This window comes from Urocampus carinirostris, chromosome 2 (genome assembly GCF_059441175.1).
Source record: "Urocampus carinirostris isolate Australia breed hairy pipefish chromosome 2, RoL_Ucar_1.0, whole genome shotgun sequence".
Taxonomy (NCBI): Eukaryota; Metazoa; Chordata; class Actinopteri; order Syngnathiformes; family Syngnathidae; genus Urocampus; species Urocampus carinirostris.
In genome coordinates, this window is record NC_142350.1 from 1769262 (window position 1) to 1787273 (window position 18012).

At 37.1% G+C, this 18012-nt stretch overlaps 2 protein-coding genes and 1 long non-coding RNA gene across 4 annotated transcripts in view; 1 reads left to right on the forward strand and 2 right to left on the reverse strand.

The window, feature by feature from the left end:
* The window catches only part of LOC148370598 (uncharacterized), a 20710-nt gene extending 20233 nt beyond the window's left edge, over positions 1-477 (reverse strand). The window contains exon 1 of the long non-coding RNA XR_015849682.1: positions 270-477. This is a non-coding gene — a long non-coding RNA (uncharacterized LOC148370598). The remainder of the gene's footprint in view (positions 1-269) is intronic.
* Positions 1-11238, forward strand: part of gnrhr1 (gonadotropin releasing hormone receptor 1) — a 19077-nt gene extending 7839 nt beyond the window's left edge. The window contains exons 3-4 of the mRNA XM_088328286.1: positions 2661-2862; positions 5799-11238. Of these exons, the coding sequence (XP_088184412.1) occupies positions 2661-2862; positions 5799-6220 (624 nt within the window). The 3' untranslated portion in view covers positions 6221-11238. The remainder of the gene's footprint in view (positions 1-2660; positions 2863-5798) is intronic.
* The window catches only part of LOC148370600 (immunoglobulin superfamily DCC subclass member 3), a 37186-nt gene continuing 29407 nt past the window's right edge, over positions 10234-18012 (reverse strand). The window contains exons 12-14 of one of the 2 annotated variants that reach the window (XM_088328279.1): positions 15700-15826; positions 15531-15639; positions 10234-13799 (exon numbers count right to left, since the gene is read on the reverse strand). In XM_088328279.1, the coding sequence (XP_088184405.1) occupies positions 13734-13799; positions 15531-15639; positions 15700-15826 (302 nt within the window). In that variant the 3' untranslated portion in view covers positions 10234-13733. Of the gene's footprint in view, positions 13800-15530; positions 15640-15695; positions 15827-18012 lie in introns of those variants that run through there. The other variant, XM_088328280.1, reaches the window with a different exon arrangement.

The window sequence follows — 18012 nt, forward strand, 5'->3', positions numbered from 1 at the left end:
AATAAACTAAACCATTTCATATTGTGTGTCCACAAAAACCTATATCCTTTGACTTTAGACTTTTTTTTCCTATTTCAAATTTGCTTTTGAAGTAAGATTGGGAGATAATGAAGCTTGGGGAAAAGTTGTGAAAACATTCTGAAAAGGGAAAAGGACATGCTGGGGCATCTTTGTAACCCTTTGCACTTGAGCTGTCAGGAACCAGGACCGAATCTCGGACCCAATTGCATTCGTTTTAAAGGAATCTTTATTGGAATGAGTTGTCAGACCTTGCTTTGGACGCAGGTGTTTGTCGGTCATCAGCAGCGTCGGACGGAATGGCAGTTCCGTGACAGGTAGGCAGAATCGATACAGCTTAGCGGGCAGGTCGATGGCCAGGGCAGGAGAGTGGATCGTAAACGTGGGTCGAAACAGGAGGCAGGCAGTAATCAAGCAGGAGAAGTCTTTGGTACTGGTAATCTGCAGAAACACGCAGAGAGACACAACTACGGTCTGACATTCCCCTCTGGGTACTGAGAGCTTAAAAGGGAAGTACCAGCCAATCAGAGAGCACGCTTCTGCGCGCCAAACGATTGCCCCAGGTGTCTTCATTTTGGCAATCATGACATGAGCTTCATTTTCACATTTCCCAAATGTTTTTAGAACATTTTTTTTCTACGAATGCAAGCACAGTTTCTGCCATTCTTACTCCAAAATCAAATCTGCAATAGAAAAAAAAGTGTATTGGTTATTTCATGACAAAGTGTGTATACATGTTTTTCGGACAACTTTTAGTGTTAATTTCCGAGGAGGACAGGTGAGGCACAGCTGCCTCCCTGGACTGCATGTCACTGTGTCACCTGTGTTGCTTGGAGCTTGTACAAGCACATTAAAGGGACTCGATGTGTAACACAACATTCATCCTTGCACCACAAAGAACTGTTGGTGTCAAAGTTCTTTGTCGTTTGTTCAGAATAAACAAACATTCTGTTTGTTTATCTAAGCCAGGGTTTGATGAAACCTTTATTTTTTTATGTAGAACTGAGATTAATCAGAGTGATAGCCCTTTTTTCAATGTGCCGTGAATTCATTTTGCGCAAAAGAATGTGATCAAGGTTTTGAGGAAGGAGAGAAAAAAAATGAAGTCCATGGGGATTTGTCATACCACTCTTTTGGGAAATAGGTCACTGTCGTACACGGCAATTCTTCGGTCTCAAATCGAGTGCTCCAGCAGTCTAAATACTCGGATCCTCAAACTGCACCAAAAAATGCAGTGCTTTTTTTTATTGTGGAAAAGATTTGCTTCTTAAAAACTAAATATGTCTTGCAAAATAAGTTGGAAAAAACTATCACTGACCTGCTTTTTCATATGGCTCGTGTAGAAAACCACTCTACTCTTTTTTTTAGGGTTAATACGGCTTGAAATCCTTGAAAATGCTTGAATTGTGTTGTGCTTTCAAGGTCAGGAAAATACTTTAATTTTTAGTTAAGTACTTAAAATTGTTGCCATTGCCATGTTTCCTGGCAGTCAGACTCTAGAACACGTGAAAATTACACCGACACACCTGCTCTCAGTCATTACGGCGTTGTCATGTGTAGCACCACCGCCCCATACTTGGTCGCACCCAAAACTACAGTATTTAGAAAACTGGCTCCTTGGGCTCCGCCCACTAAGAAGAGCAGCTGGCACTTCTTTTCGTTCTTTTCTTTCAGCTCCCAAATGTATCCTCATATTGTTTTTGAATGATGTTAATAATAATCATAAAACATTACACACGAAATTATTTTGTAATTTGTAATTTCATATGTTTTGCAGGGACTCCTGGAAAAACACATGAAATTAGAAATTCAAATATCTACAAAAAATTGTTCAAAAACAAAACAATATTGCTTTTTACACACTTGAAAAATGTAAAATCGGACAACAACACAAAATCTCTGGCAGTACAAAATAATCAGATACAAAACAAAAATATTAACTCTTCAATGCTATAAATAAATGTTAAAAGCAGTCTCTAAGGTTGAAAGATTGAATGCAATCTGCTTCGGAGCAATTAATATATGAAATTTCACTAATTTCCCCGAGTTTTATACATACAGTACTTTCCTGTTTTTGTCTTCCATATTGAACTCCATTATAAACCATCACATATAAAGCTCCTTCCATGTTTGTAAATAAGTGTAATGTATTCAAGCTATGCATGCATTGTTGAAGCAGAATGGCATAAATCACGTCAGTTTATAGCAGCCTATTGACACAAAAACATTGTAGATAATATAATAGAACAGTTAAACATAGCATGGAGTATGTGTCAGCAGTAAGATAGCAAATTTATTTTAGTCATCAAAACAAAACAAAAAACCGTTCTTTTGATCGGCGCTTGATTTCTTACTTTGAAGGTACTGGAAAATTTGAAAAAAATGGGCTTGGAATTGCTTGAAAAATGCTGGACTTTGGCCATGAAAAAAAGTGTACGAACCCTGTCTCTCCTTCTGCAAAATCCAAATCAGGTTCTTCTGGGCACGGTGCGTTCACAGCATATCAGGAAAAAGTGCTATCAATCGGACTAATCTTAGTTGTTAAAAACAAAAACAAATGTTTCATCGAACCTTGGATTACATGTACAACAAAAGCATTTATCTGCAGGCAGGCTTGATGTTGTGGCTCTCCCCATCCTCAGCTTTTCATCTTTGGGGCGGTGAAGGCGGAGGGCAGTAACTTCACACAGTGCGCCAGTCACGGCAGCTTCGGGCAGCGGTGGCAGGAGACGGTGTACAACATGTTTCACTTTGTAACACTCTACGTGCTTCCGCTGATTGTCATGACATTCTGCTACGCCAGCATCCTTGCCAAAATCACTGGTCAGATGCGAAAAAGCAAAGGTTTGTGAAGACAAGGAACACAAAATCAGCCACGATAATGAATATTTGCTGTGTCTGTTGGTGTACATTAGAATTGTCTTCACCGCATGCTCATATTGTGTTAACCAGGCCATGCCCCATCAGAATTTGAAAAAACAAATTTTTCTTCCTCTTTTGTCAAATATTGAAGTCTGGATTGATGGAAAAGTGTTTCACAAAACAACAGTATATTTTAAAATACAAAACAACACAAAATCCAACTTAACAATAAACAAAATGTATGCTATACACCTGCAAAAATGTAAGACACTCCATTCCTAAACACCTTATTCTACATATCTTATTATATTTGGGCTTATACAAAAAAAAAAGAAAAATGAAAAACGAAAGAGCAATATATTTCATTTTATGTGTAACAATTTTTTTTCATCTACAAATAAATATAATAAATTTACTTTTTGAAATGTTGTCAATGATTTAAATCTTTGAATATGATAAAAAAATCCTGATGTGCAATCGATATGCTTAAGAATCTGACACCTGTGTTGAATTACACATGTAATTATTATTAGTTTTCTTTTTACTTTATTTATTTTTTTCATTTTTCTGTTCCCTTTGAATTGTTAACTTTGAAATATTTGACTGTTTCAAGACAATTTTGTTTGTAATGATGCAATGCTCAATTAGAAAGATTTGAAAATGTACTTTTTTGTATTTAAAAGGGCTTTGAGGCACTATCTGCTGGACAAAATGGTACTCCAACTCTCCAACTTGACAACGAATGTACTCATTTGCATTGTATTAACATGATTAGTGCTCATAAATTGTACGAGATGATGAATTGATGATGCAATTAATTGCCAAAGCTTTCAATAAGCGATTTTGTCGATTCGTTGTTGCAGCCCTAATAAATAGGCAAACATATTCAAAAAGTTGTTTGGAGACTGGCACAAGTTCTAAAAATAGTGCTATTAAAAATAGTGCAATAACATTTAGCGGCATCAAAATTCCAAAATAAGTATAAATAAGATGAATACCCATTTTTCTATACAAAGGCAATATATACAATACTGTACAAATTTTGAGGTCACTCAGATAATTTGTGTTTCCCATGAAAAGTCACAATTTAATTTATTAATATGAATGGTCCAATGTCAGTGTTCTTTTGCCAATATGAATCTCTTCCTTCTGGTGTCCAGTCTCAGATAGGGATTTTTTTTCCCACTCTGCCTTGAAGGCCAGAATCTCTGGGGCACCTCTTCGCCTCCTGAAAATGGTGTTTTGCAGCAAATATTTAACGATGGTGCAAGTTTTTCTCAAACTAGAAACTTTAATGTACTTGTTTACTGGCTTGGTTGTGCAGTGGAGCTTCCCACTTCTCTTTTTTACTTTATTTGTGCTGTTCTCCCTAAGGAGAAGTATGCACCGTTAAAAGAAATCATGGAAGATCTTGGAAATTTCTGGTGTTGAAGAGTCTTTTTTTCTTTGAACCAAAATAGACCGTCTAGTTTCACATAAAAGTTCTGTTTTCCTGTCATTCTGAAAGTTTATTCATGCCCACAAATAAGACGCTTCAGTTATTCGACTAGCTCAAAGGAAGGTCAGTTTTATAAGTGTTTCTAACCGGCTAAACTTGTTTTCAGTTGTGCTAAAGTCGTTTCATAAGGTCTTTGTAATCATTCATCAGTCTTCTAACGCGCATAGCAAACACAATGTACTACTAGAAGATTGAAGCAGACATTTGCAGTTAAAATAGTAATTTACCATAATGTACGGGGTTTATTTCTGATTAGTTTAGTGTCACCCATTGGAAAAAAATGTGCTTTTCTTTCAAAAACAGGGACATTTCATAATCGGCCCTGAACTTTTGAACGGTAGCGTATATTCAGCACAGTCTTGTGCACTTTTTTAGGGTGGTGATGGCCCTGGGGAAGATACTGTCTTTGAGCTTGTTATTCCTTGTTATAGCCACCTCATCCTGCGTTTGCATTGATGCCAAAGTAACTATTCTAGGGCTACAATAACGACTTGATAAAACTGATTATTAAAAGCGGTGGCAACTAATAAGATCATTAATTTGTTGCCACTAAGTAGTTTAAATCAATGCAAATAAGAGTGCACATAATTCTTTTGTGACACTGACAGTTTTAGTATCACGTTGGTCTGGCAAAGGGCGCCGAAGCAGATTTTATAAAAAGTTATCTATTTTGAAAAATATCTTTTTTTCCATCACAAAAATGGCATAATAGTTTCATCTTTTCAGTGTTTGACTGTTTCATCATGAAACAAAAGTAACAATTTTAATGGGAGCAGAAAGTGCTGGAGAAGTACAGAGAAAAAACAATCTGAAAATAAGTAAATCAAATAAAATAAAAACAAAATAAAGATAATAACACGTTTAACCCTACACAAAGGGCAAATTCCTATATCATTTTTATTTAGCATTTCTAAAGATTCAACCCCAAAACAGATTTGTTGACAACATTTTTTTAAAAGTGTTTTTAAATATTTTTTCGTTTTTTTTTGTAAGATTTTTCCCTTGTTTTGTATAAGTTGAAATATAAAATAATCTTTGGATAAGGTTGTAGGAAAAGAGTATTGTACATATTTTCAGGTGTATAACATATATTTATAAGTATTTTTGTTTATTTTCAAGTTCCCTAACACAGTTTATATTGTTTTATATGACAGAATATTCTGTTATGGGCATTATTTTATGTTTTATGTTATTATTTAAGTGTCAATATTTGAATAAAGAGAAGGAAATACAAAATGTCTTCAAGAAATTCCATTCATTAATTATTAGAAAAAAAAAAAATCAACCGATTCATCGATTCTGAAATTAATCGTTAGTTACAGCCCTAAACTCTTCGTTTTTGGGACTTACTTTCCGTTTGTGCTGATTCTCAATATGAGTGACGCCTTAGTTAAGAAAGGACACAATTGAACTGTTGCAGGCGGTGAGTGCTGCCTTCGTCGCAGCGGGCAAGACGGCATCCCCAAAGCCCGCATGAAGACGCTGAAGATGAGCGTGGTGATCGTCAGTTCCTTCGTGGTGTGCTGGACGCCATATTATGTGCTGGGCATCTGGTACTGGTTCCAGCCCACCATGATCCAAAACACGCCCGAGTACGTGCACCACATGCTCTTCGTTTTCGGAAACCTCAACACTTGCTGCGATCCCATCATCTACGGCTTCTACACTGCCTCCTTCCGGGCCGACCTGGCTGACGTGATGGCCTTCTGTTTACGGAGCTGTCGCGGTCCCACTGGCGACTCGCCGCGCTCTGTGGATCGCCTTTCAGCCAGGAACCCAGTAGCCGCTGGGGAGATGGAATCTGACCTCAGCTTCAACCCACACAGTTCCAACCCCTCGTAGGACAGACACCAGCGGGTGCTTTTTTTGTCAGATGCTGCAACAAAAGTACAGTGGTACTTCTCATTATTTTGTTTATTTTTAGTCCTTTTTTATTCAGGTCTTTTTTTTCTCTTCTAGTTCATTTTTTTTGGTGCATAATGTTAATATGTGGATTAAAGCAACAAAAACAATCCGACGAGCCGTCAGGGATCCTCTTTTTAGTTCGCCGAGACGAAAGAGACAGTTTAAAAAGATAAAATAAAACTATTGTGGCAAGATTGACGTAGTCATGTAGGTAAATTAGGTCACGTAGCTATGTAGTTTGACTGGGCGGGTGATAATTAAAGTAAACTACATTTGTCTCCTTATATTTTAATGTCTTAGTGATAAAGAAAAATGCCCCTCGCCACCTCCACAGTCAAACCCCTACCTTTCTGCCCTCTCAAGGCACAAGAACTGAAGCTCACAAGCACACTTACTTTACTCAATTTCATACTGACATTGATCTCAAAATACCACATCTAAAGCACACTGCCAAGGGAACCCACGTTGTTTTTACCTGCATTTACAGTAATTTTGCGCCGGACAGCTTTTCTTATGAATTTCTTGGCAGCGCGCAATTCTCCGCGACCTACTTTTGGGTCCCTACCCAGGAGTTGGGAAAAATTCCTCTAATACACCAATGTCAAAGTAAAGGCCCGAATCACATTTACCCTACAAGAAGGTTTTCTACAGCCCCTGAGATGATTTTAGGTCATTATCAGAACCAGCCTGCAATTCATTCACACGCACAACTAGATATCATGTAAATACTACTTCAGTAATATGTTAACACAAAAATAATACTACATGACCTGCATGTATATAACTATTTTCAAGTGATTGAAGACCTCCCAGAGACCTTTACAATGTGCTTCATTCTGAAACCATTCACAGATACACTTACACACTGATAGCAGCGTCTTGTCCAAGGACATTTAATATGGAGGAGCCATGAATAGAACATGCAACCTCTTGGTCTCAAGACAAGCACTTTACCACCTGAGCTACTGCCGCCCTAGCACAGATGGATCATAACAGAAGTATTGAAAAAATACAACTACAGTAATATTACAAAAATACCATGGGAATACTACAGAAATACTACAAAAATACCACTATTGAAATTCTTCAAAAGTACTTTTACAGAAACACGACAAAAATACAACTATAACAATACTTTAATAAAAAAATACTACTATAGACATATTCCAGCAGAAATACTACAAAAATACTAGTAAAGAAATATGACAAAAAAATACAAACTACATAAATACTACACAAAAACGACAGATATACTACAAAAACATTACTTTGGAAATACTACAAAAATAAAACTGTACTTATTGCATAAATACTACAAAGATACGAAGAAAATACGCCATTTTTACTACAAAACTAAATATCTGCTTTAATTGTGTGTGTTCAAAACCCAGTTCATGAAACTAATCTATTTAAAAATAATTATATAGAAATATAACATGTTGATCAGCCCTAATTTTTGTAACCCAATGCTCCACTCCAAATGTTGCTGAAATTCAACTTTAATTAAACACATATGTTGAAAAATGATAAAAGGTAATCCACACTTAACTCATTTTACCAGTTTTCTGACACACACACACACAAATCAACTTTCAACCCATTTTTTTTTTTACGGTTGTTATGAGTTTTTCCCTTAACTTGAAACAGGTGACAATTAGCTAGCAAGCTACAATCTTGCACCAAGCTAATTGAAAAGGAGGGAAGTGAACTCAAGCAATAAGTAATTTCACAATAATAGTGCTCGGTATGATTTCAAAATAACAGCGTTCGTCTTCACCAATCAAACCAACTGACAGAAAACAAACAACACTAAATAAAAAATCTCATTGGTGACTCTGAGTTGTAAACAAATGAAAGAGAATACACAATTTTGTTGTAGGAATATGCTTAGATTGTGTTATCATACAGTAATTTCAGTGCAGCCAGTATTTTTCCTTCTCCATATAATGAGGCTGTAAATCAGGGGTGTCAAACATGTGGCCCGTGAAATGGATCAAGCCCGCCAAGAACTCTATTACAGCCCCCGAGACAAAGCCGAATGAGCTGCAGTTTCAAAATGTCCATTTGAATTTGCCAAAACTAGGCGCCACTCACAAACTAACTGGTTCTGTATCTCTTTCTCTCTCTTTATTTTTTACTTTTTCTCTTTATCTATTTTGCTATCTGCTTCTCTTGGTTTTTTTTCTCCTTTTCTCTTCTCTCATTCTTTTCATCTCTTTATTGTCACTCTTTGTCGCTCTTTCCTTTTCTCTGTTTCTTTTTCACTTTGTCTCTGTCTTTGTTTCTTGTTCATTTACTTTCTCTCTTTTTGACTTTCTTTCTACATTTCTTTCTTTCTACTTTTCCACCTTTATTTTTCTTATTTTCTTCTCCCAACATTCGATCTCTTTCTTTATCTCTTTGTCCATCTTTCTGTTTCTTTCTCTTTTTTTCTTTGTGTCTTTATTTACTTTCTTTCTCTTATCTTTTTTCTTTTTCTTTCTTTCTGCCTTTCTCATTCTCTCTCTGTTTCACTTTTTCTCTCGTTCTCCCTAATCTAATATTTAGGCCTCTTGTGAATTCTGTTTCTATCATGGCGCCCAAGCTAAAATGAGTTTGACACCCCTGCTGTAAATAAAAGTACTTATTCTACAACACGCCTTGTGGAATTGATTGCGTCTTTAGTAATTGGCTAACGTGCTTTAAACTTCGACTTACATGTGAAACTGAAACGCTGCATTGTAAAAGGTAAAGCTCCTTAAAATCACACAGACAGCAAAAATGAATGATTTTGTGTCCATCACAAGTTGTTCTGTAACCTTGCATGGATGTGGAAAAATATTTTATTGGTTACTAGACTGTGTTGAATCGTTCAAGTTATGGCTACAGATAACTTGTATTGATAATACAGTACTTGTATGTTTGAAATTTGAAATTTGTCATGGACTGAATGAGATGTTATGAACAAACTTGAGCACAACAATTCAATGCAGTACATAATAAGAATTGTGTCAAAGTTGGTTTATTTACTTGCATGTTTTGTTCTGTTGCTGGAATTAACGCATCACTTGTCCTAAGCTAACAAAACAAATCATATCGCATATCATGGGTATCAAACCCATTTTACCTGGGGGCCACATGCTAGGAAATAAATCTCATGGGGGCTAGATTGATAGGTGAAAGAGAAAAAGGAAGGTGAAAAAAGGGATAAAAGATAAGAGAGGAAGAGAGGGAGAGCACAATAGATAAAGAGCAAGAAAGACAAGATGTAAATGTAAATGGTCTGCATTTATATAGCGATTTTCAAGTCAACTAAGACTTCCCAAAATGCTTCACACTTTTCTTTTACACACTAAATAAACCGATAGCAGCGTCAGCCATGTAAGGCAAATACCTGCTATCGGGGGCATTAGGGATTCAGTGTCTTGCCCAAGGACACTTCGACATATAACACGGAGGAGCCGGGAATCGAACCTGCGACTTCTTGAGGAAAAAGAAAGAAAGAAATAGAGAGGAAGAAAGAAATTGAAAAAGAGAGGCAAAACGAAAGAGGTAAAGAGAGAAGAGGGGAAAGAATGAGGAGAGAAAAAAAGGAAAAAAAAGAGGCAAAGAGAAAGAGAAGGAAAGAGTGAAAGAAAAACAGAAAAAGCGGGGAGAGGAAGAGAGTGAGAAAGAAAGAGTGTAAGAGCAAAAGTGAGAAAAAGAGTGAGAAAGAATAGAAAAAAGGATAAAGAGTGAGTGAGAGAGTAGACAGAGAAAGAAATAAAGAAAAACAGATCAATAAAAGGTGAGAGAGTAATACAGACCCAGTGTCTTTTCGAGTGGCACCTGGCTTCGGCGACACCTAGTGGACATATTTCAAACAGCAGCTCGTCTTTCTCCTGCGCTTCTCTCTGCTTTGTATCGTGGGCTGCTGCCCGAGGGCGGCATCGATCGTTAAAAAGAAAAAGTAGGAATTTCCAGAACATGGATGAATGAAAAAGTTCTTTATTTGGTATTAGGCATGTTGGAATATTTGAAAAAATGCAAATCAACGCCAGACAAAACCCAGACCGAGCTGACAAATTGGAATTCTACAATTTTTGGTCATTAAAAAAATATGGTTGCAAGGAAAATTTCCAATAAATAAATACATTACAGGTGTCTGAGCTAGCAAAATGTGTGCATATTTGGAATTATGCAGAGGTGGGGAGGGTAGCCAAAAATTTGACTCGACTAAAATTATTGTTACTTCACAATAATATGACTCAAGTACAAGTAAAAAGTAGCCATCCAAAAAGTCTCTTGAGAAAAAAAAAAAAAAAGTACTTGGTGAAAAAACTACAAGTATTTGATTTTTTTAGAGCGACCATTCCGCTCATCAAAGTCCATACAAAAAATACATTACAAGTCTGTGTACTCAGGCAGTTTTTTGGGATGACCAGTCTGCGGATTAGAAAAATAAAATACAAATTATATATATATATATATATATATATATATATATATGTGTGTGTGTGGCTACAGCTATATACACTGCGCATACAGTACAGTAAAATAAAAATACAATGTTCCAAACCCTACTCACAAGTGCCACCTGATGGTTGTTTGGGTGACTGGTCATGTTTAAATAAAAGAAACAAGGTCTCTGACAAAATAAAAGCGCCTTAGCAGAGACAGACAGAAGCGCACTTACATGGAGGGTATTTAAGTAACTGCTTCAATGTAGCCAAATGTAGTGAAGCAAGAGTACAGTCTCTTCTTCACAAATCGACTTACGTAAAAGTAAAAGGAATAGTATGTACATGTAATGGAGTAAATGCAACCCGTCGCTACCCACCTCTTGAATTATGCAAATGAGGACGTTGCAGAGAAAAAAACTTGTCAGCTTGGCCTGAGTCATCTGCTGCTTTTCTTTGCATCATTTTTGAGCACAGTTAAAGCTCTTTTCGTAAATTTTCAGTGTAAAATTACAAAATAAAAGAGTTTTTAAAGCATCATTTCTTCTTGGTACTATAGCAGCCTTCTCTCTACTTGACAACTTTTTTTCTTAAATCGCCTACAAGAAAATGGTTATTTTAGGGGGCGGGGGGCTCAAAACCCCCCTACCCTGAAAAATCCCACTGTACAATCCTACACTTACATAAGAAAATTTACAGGAAAATCATCGTATCAAAATCTAAGAATGAAAATAAAAATTCCAAAAATATCCACATTTGTTTTGGCAACTTTTTCTCTTGGACAACAAAACAGGATTAAAGACCCAGTGTGTAACATTTGAGCTCTAGATGCCACAGGTGCCACAGCAAGCAAGAAAATGGCAGACAAAGATGGGAGCGACCTCTAGGTCAGGATTCCATAATGCAAAAGAAATGCAAGTTTCTCCACCTTTGATTTTTTCTAAAAATAAAAATTAACATTAATGCGATATTTCATGTATTTTTGCCCAATATTTGAATAAAAGTTCTTTTCAAACTGAATAAAGGAGGCCTAAATATTACACACTGTCCCTTTAAAAAAAGCTTTCCTTTTTTGTGTTTGTTTTTGTACAATGGTATCTGGAGAGCTAGAAAGTAGAAAACTAGAAAAACACATCTCGGAAGGACTTTTTTGGTATTTTTGAAGCAAGAAAGAAAAAAAAATGGTGGACGCTTATGAGGTTTTTCTCGCCAAAATGTGAGTCACCCAGAGAGAGGGCATCTTGTTGCTGTGGTAACCATCCAGCCTTTGTCCTTGAATGGTGAGCCCAAGTCTTTGATTTGCTAGGAATGGACAATCAAACGAATAAAAAAAAAATTATGACACATTTTGTTACTGATTGGCGTGACCTACCAGTTTGAAATATCAATTTGTGTTTTTACTATGTTGTTACTATGCTATTTCCATGTTGTAACTATTAGAAGTAGATCATTTTGTTGTGTATCTTGCCTTGTACTTTGTCGAGTAATTTGTCATTTATTTTGTTGTATATTTTATCATTTGTTTTTGTGTATATTGTCATTTAGTTTGCCATTTGGTTGTGTATTTTTTCAAGCATTTCGTCATGTATTTCGTTGAGTGTTTTGTCCAGTATTTTGTCGTTTACCTCTTCATTTATTTTGTTATATACTTTGTTTTATATACTATAATTTATCTAGTACGAGATTTATGATATTTTGTTTTTTGTCATGAATTTTATCGTGCATTTCATCATGCATTTCGTCATTTTTTGGGTTTATTCTGTGTTTTTTTTTTGGTTGAGTATTTTTGGTTGTGTGTTTGGTCATTTTGTCGTGTACTTTGTCAAGTATTTCATTGAGTAATTTGTCATTTTGTCATCAATACTTTCCTGAATTTCATTGTGATTTTTTTTGGCCCTCACAAGCGTCCCAACACAAACATTTCTGTGCTTTGGAAAGAAAAGTCCAATATCTTTGAGCTTGAATTTCTTCTAAATCGGCTTCTAGAAGGATCGCGTCCAAAAAAGAAAACAAATATGCCTTTCTTTTGGCCTTTGTTAAAGCAGAAAGGGAAAATGAGACCGTAAACGAAAACCAGCGCACGTCTTTGGGTGTCACTTAGCTTGCTTTTCCTCTCAGAACTTTTTGGGGACACCGGGAAACGGGAATGCCTGCTTCCCAATTTGGCAGTTTACAGACGGAAAGGATGGCGCTTCCTCTCGGAGACTGGCACTGATCAAATGATAATATTACTTGGAAGATGTGGGGGGCTTGAGGTAAGTTGGCACACCAACAGGAAGTAGGCGATCTATGGTGGGGGGCGGGGCTTCAGGTAAGTTGGCACACCAACAGGAAGTAGGCGATCTATGGCAGGGGGGCGGGGCTTGAGGAATGTTGGCAAAGCAACAGGAAGTAGGTGATCTATGAAGGAGGAAGTAGGCAACTTATTAGGGGGCGGGGCTTGAAATAGGTCAGCACAAACAGGAAGTAGGCAATGAGTTAAGGGGGAGAGCATGAGGTAGTTTGGCACAGACAACAGCAAGTAGGCAAACTATGGAGGAGGAAGTAGGCAACGTATTGAGAGAGCGGGGCTTGAGGTAGGTGGGCACAAAAAGGAAATAGGCAATGTGTGAAAGGGGAAGGGCATGAGGTAGGTTGGTATAGACAACAGGAAGTAGGCGATTTATGGCTGGGACATTCTGAGGTAGCTTTTCTTTGGAGGTGTACAACGTGTGGTTTTGGAGCCACGTAGAGGACCTCAGTAAGGCTTTTGTCCTTATTGCAGTCAAGGTGAAGGCAAGGTCACGTTTGGCTAACGCGAGAGGCACAAAAAAACATTTTGGTTATGGGAGAACCTCTCAGCAGCTGGCCAATCAGGCGCGACCATAAAAGGCTTTTGCCACTTGGCATGGAAGGCAATTGGCTTTGGTTTGCTTTGGCTTGGCTTTGGGGGCAGGGTTTAACTGCTCATGAAGCCCTTTTGGGGTATTAGGGGTACAGGGTATTAGGGGGGAAGGGAGTGCTGGGGGTTTAGGTTATACTTTTGACCAGTGCTAGGCAGTGCCAGGATGCCCGTCTGAATGTTGCTCAATGACCACCTGGCATCTTGGTGGGCAAAGCTGTTGACAGAAAGGAGAGAAAAGAAAAAAAAAAGAAGTAATTGAAGGTATGGAGTACAGATCCTGCTATATGTAAGAAAGAAATAGCTACAAATATATCCCATGCAAATATATCTATCAACTGTATATGACAAAAATGCAATTCATTCATTTTGTTGATGCATTTGTTTTGGTATACAATATTTTGGTTTACAATTTGTCGTGTATTTTGTCATGTAATTTTTTATCGTATTTTGTCGAGTCATTGTAGAGTATTTTTTCATGTATTCATGTCAGTATTTATTTTGTTGTGTCATTTAGTTTGGTGGGCACCACAGCGGCGCAGTGGTTAGCGCGTGTGCGGCACTGTTCTAAGGCCTTGGGAACCTCCGGTGTGGGTTCAAATCCAGCTACTGGACTTCCTGTGCGGAGTTTGTATATTCTCCCCGTGCTTGCGTGGGTTTCCTCCGGGCACTCCGGTTTCCTCACACATTCCAAAGACATGCATTTTCAGATGGATTGGCCGGTCCAAATTGTCCCTAGGTGTGAATGAGCGAGCGAGTTGTCTGTCCCTGTGTGCCCTCCGACTGACTGGCAGCCAGTTCAGGGTGTCCCCTGCCCACTGTCCGATGATTGATGGGATGGGCTCCACCCTACTGAGGATAAGCGGTGCAGCTGATGAGATGAGATTTAGTTTGCTATGCATTTTGTTAATTGTTATGTCATTTATTTTGTTATCTAAAATATTTTGTCAACTATTTTGTTGTCAATTTTGTCGTCTGTTTTGTCCTATACTTTGTCGGGCATTTTACTATTTATTCATTTCATTTTTGGTGTATTTTTTAAATTATTTTGTTATGTGCTTTGTCATTTATTCTGTCATTTATATTATTGCGTATTATATTATTCCGTTTTGTATTTTTCTGGTTATACATTTTGTTGTGTATTTTCTTATGAAAGTTGTATCGTATTTCTATGATTGTAGAGTAATTTTTTCATTGATTCATTTCAGTATTTATTTTGTTGGATATATAGTCATTCATTTTGTCATTTGTAGTATTTTGTTGGGTATTGTATCATGTATTTTGTCGCATAGTCTGTCATGTATGGCGTCACATATTTTGCCAAATGTTTTGTCATGTGTTTTGTTGTGTATTTTGATGTTTACTTTATCATTTATTTAGTTGGGTATTTATGTTGTCGTGTATTGTGTCACATTTTTTGTGTATGTATTTGTTTTGTATTGGTTGTGTATTTTACCTAGCATTGGTCATGTACTATGTAATTTATTTACTTCTGTTCATTTTGTTGTGTATTTCGTCTTGTATTTATTTTGTCGTGTATTTTGTCACAATAAAATGTCATTCAAATGAGGGGGTGGGTCAAACTGGTTGAGCTTTTTACTTAGTGGTTGATTGGTGAAAAGCCCCAATCAATTGCAATGCCTTTCTTCCCTCAAGATGATGGAAGCAAGACATTAGTAGCGGATTTGTACATCACTGACCAACCAATATGTGAATAGCTCCCTCAACTGTGCTGCCATCTCATTTGAACAACATTTTGTGGTGACAAAATACACGAAAAAACGGATACCAAAATAAATGACAAAATGCATGAATAAATGAATGAATTGCATTGTTGAAATGTATTAAGTTGTGATTTGTATTTCTATATGTGTTCATTTATTTCTATGGTATATATTTGCAGCTGTTTATTTACATAGCTAGCATATGCGTTCTCCAACTTGCTTACCCGAGACGGGGGCTCCGCGGCAGGCCGATCTTCCTTGTGGACCCCGTTGTGCGCCATGGCACCGCCCGGTGCCGGCCAGCCGTCCTCTGCACTTTTGGCGCAGAACAAACTGCAGACGGGTGGCACTGGTGAGCAAAGAGGCGATGGAAAACGAGGGCAGGGCTCTTACCTGCGTCGGTATCCAAACACGAGGAAAATAACGCAGAAGATGATGCAAGCCGTGCCGATGTGGATGCCAACCACGATGCTGCCCAGCGACGCTTCACCGTCACGGCACGGGCACTCCCCTTTCTCACCTGGGCCACATATTGCGTCATCATCAACATCCGCATGAATTTCATCCAATCAAATCTGGAGGTTGCTCACTGGCGTGGCCTTGCTCGGCCAATGAGACCAGGCGGTGGAGCGTTCATTTATTTCATCATTTATTTATCTAGGTACCGTATTTTCCGCACTATAAGGCGCACCGGGTTATAGGGCGCACCCCAAAAAAAATAGTTTTTGGTCCGATTTTTGACAGAGATAAGACGCACCGGATTATAAGGCGCTACAATGGGAACGTGGACAAAACAGTCAGAGAGTTAAGTCCAACTTATTACCCCCTTAACATTCCCAAAGCTTGCAAAGACGCAAATACGTGTCGAGAATGTCACTCAAATGCATTGTTCCATCATTCGGAAGGTTCAAGTCTTGGGATTCAAGAAATGCCAACCATTCCTGAGTTTCTATTTTCTTTTTCGCTCGCAACTTTACTGTGCATATGACAATAAACACTTGGAATTGAGTTTAATTTAAAAATAGACACTCCATTCCATCCATTATCTGCACCGCTTATCACAGAAACATTGAGTTCAGTCTGAAACAAGATACAGGGACAATATAAAACCCGAAGTAGCTCACCGAAGTCGTTGTGTTCATAATAATGTGCAGCCAATGTCCTCTTATATCCGTGAGGGTAGTAAATCCAGGAGAATAAAATAATTTCAAATACAGAATAGAAAAAAATGCTTTCTCTATGCCGTCAGCCACGTGCCATAAACATTCATCTTTTTTGGCCAATTGCAGGCTTTGCGTTGCTGTTTAAGCCAATGCCAGCCTGTAAATGATAAAAAGGATCCGCCCCTTGACCTCCGAATAACTTTAGCCAATAGTGATCAATTCAAATGATGATTGACACATTGGTTAGCCAATGAAACGCCGGTAAATAAATCCCAGCATACACCGTTGTTTTGGCCAATTGCGGGCTTTGTGTTGCCGTTTAAGCCAATGCCAGCCTGTAAATGATAAAAAGGATCCGCCTCTTGACCTCCGAATAACTTTAGCCAATAGTGATTGATTCAAATGATGATTGACACATTGGTTAGCCAATGAAACGCCGGTAAATAAATCCCAGCATACACCGCGTACTACTTGGCGTTCGGGGGGAAAATCGAGTCGGCGGCTGCAAGTTAGTTAGAAAACTTTGCAATTTTAAAATTGATCCATAAATAAGGCGCACTGTATTATAAGGCGCATGGTCAGCTTTTGAAAAAAACAAAGGCTTTTAGGTGCGCCTTATAGTGCGGAAAATACGGTATTTATTTGTTCATGTATTTTGTCATATATTTTGCCTCTCATAGTAATTTGTTGAGTATTTTGACATATGTTTCATTGTGTTTTTGTGGAGTATTCTGTTGTAAAATATTTCTTGAATTTTGTTGAATATTTTACTGTGTATTTTATTTGTAGTTTAAGTTTTTTGTCACGTTTTTTTGTTGAGTATTTTGATGTCAATCCGTCGTGAATTCAGTCATGAATTTTGGCATTGATTTTGTCAAATATTTTGTTGCATATTTTGTCAAGTTTTAGTGTGTATTTTGGAGTGTATCATGTCATTTGTTGGATATTTTGTCTTGAATTGTGTCATGTATTCCTTCGTATACTTCAGTATTTTGTCGGGAATTTTGTTGAATATTATGTAAAGTATTTTGTCATCCATCTATTTGAATTTATTTGTAATATTATTGAGTACTTTTTCATTCATTTTGTCATTTACTTTTTATTTATTTTGGTATTTTGTTGTGCATCTTGTGGTATATTTATTCATTTATTTAGTGTACATCATTTGACGAGTATTTTTCAAGAGTTTTGTCGTCTATTTTTTCAAGTATTTCATTGTGAATTCAGTCAAGTATGTTATCATTTATTTTGTCAAGTATTTTGTAATTAACAGTGATTTTTCGTGCATGTTGTTGTGAATTTTGTCATATTTGTCAAGTATTTTTTTGAACATTTTGTCATGTATTTTGTGTTGTGTCATTTATTTATTTCGGTACTTAATTTGATTTGTATTTCGTCAATCATTTTGTCATTCAAAGTGTTTTTTCGAGTACTTTGTCATGCATTTTGTTGTGAATTTCCTTAAGTAGATCGTCTACATTTTGTCATGAATATTTTCATTTATTTATTTTGGTATGTATTTTGTCAATTTTTTTAGTCATTT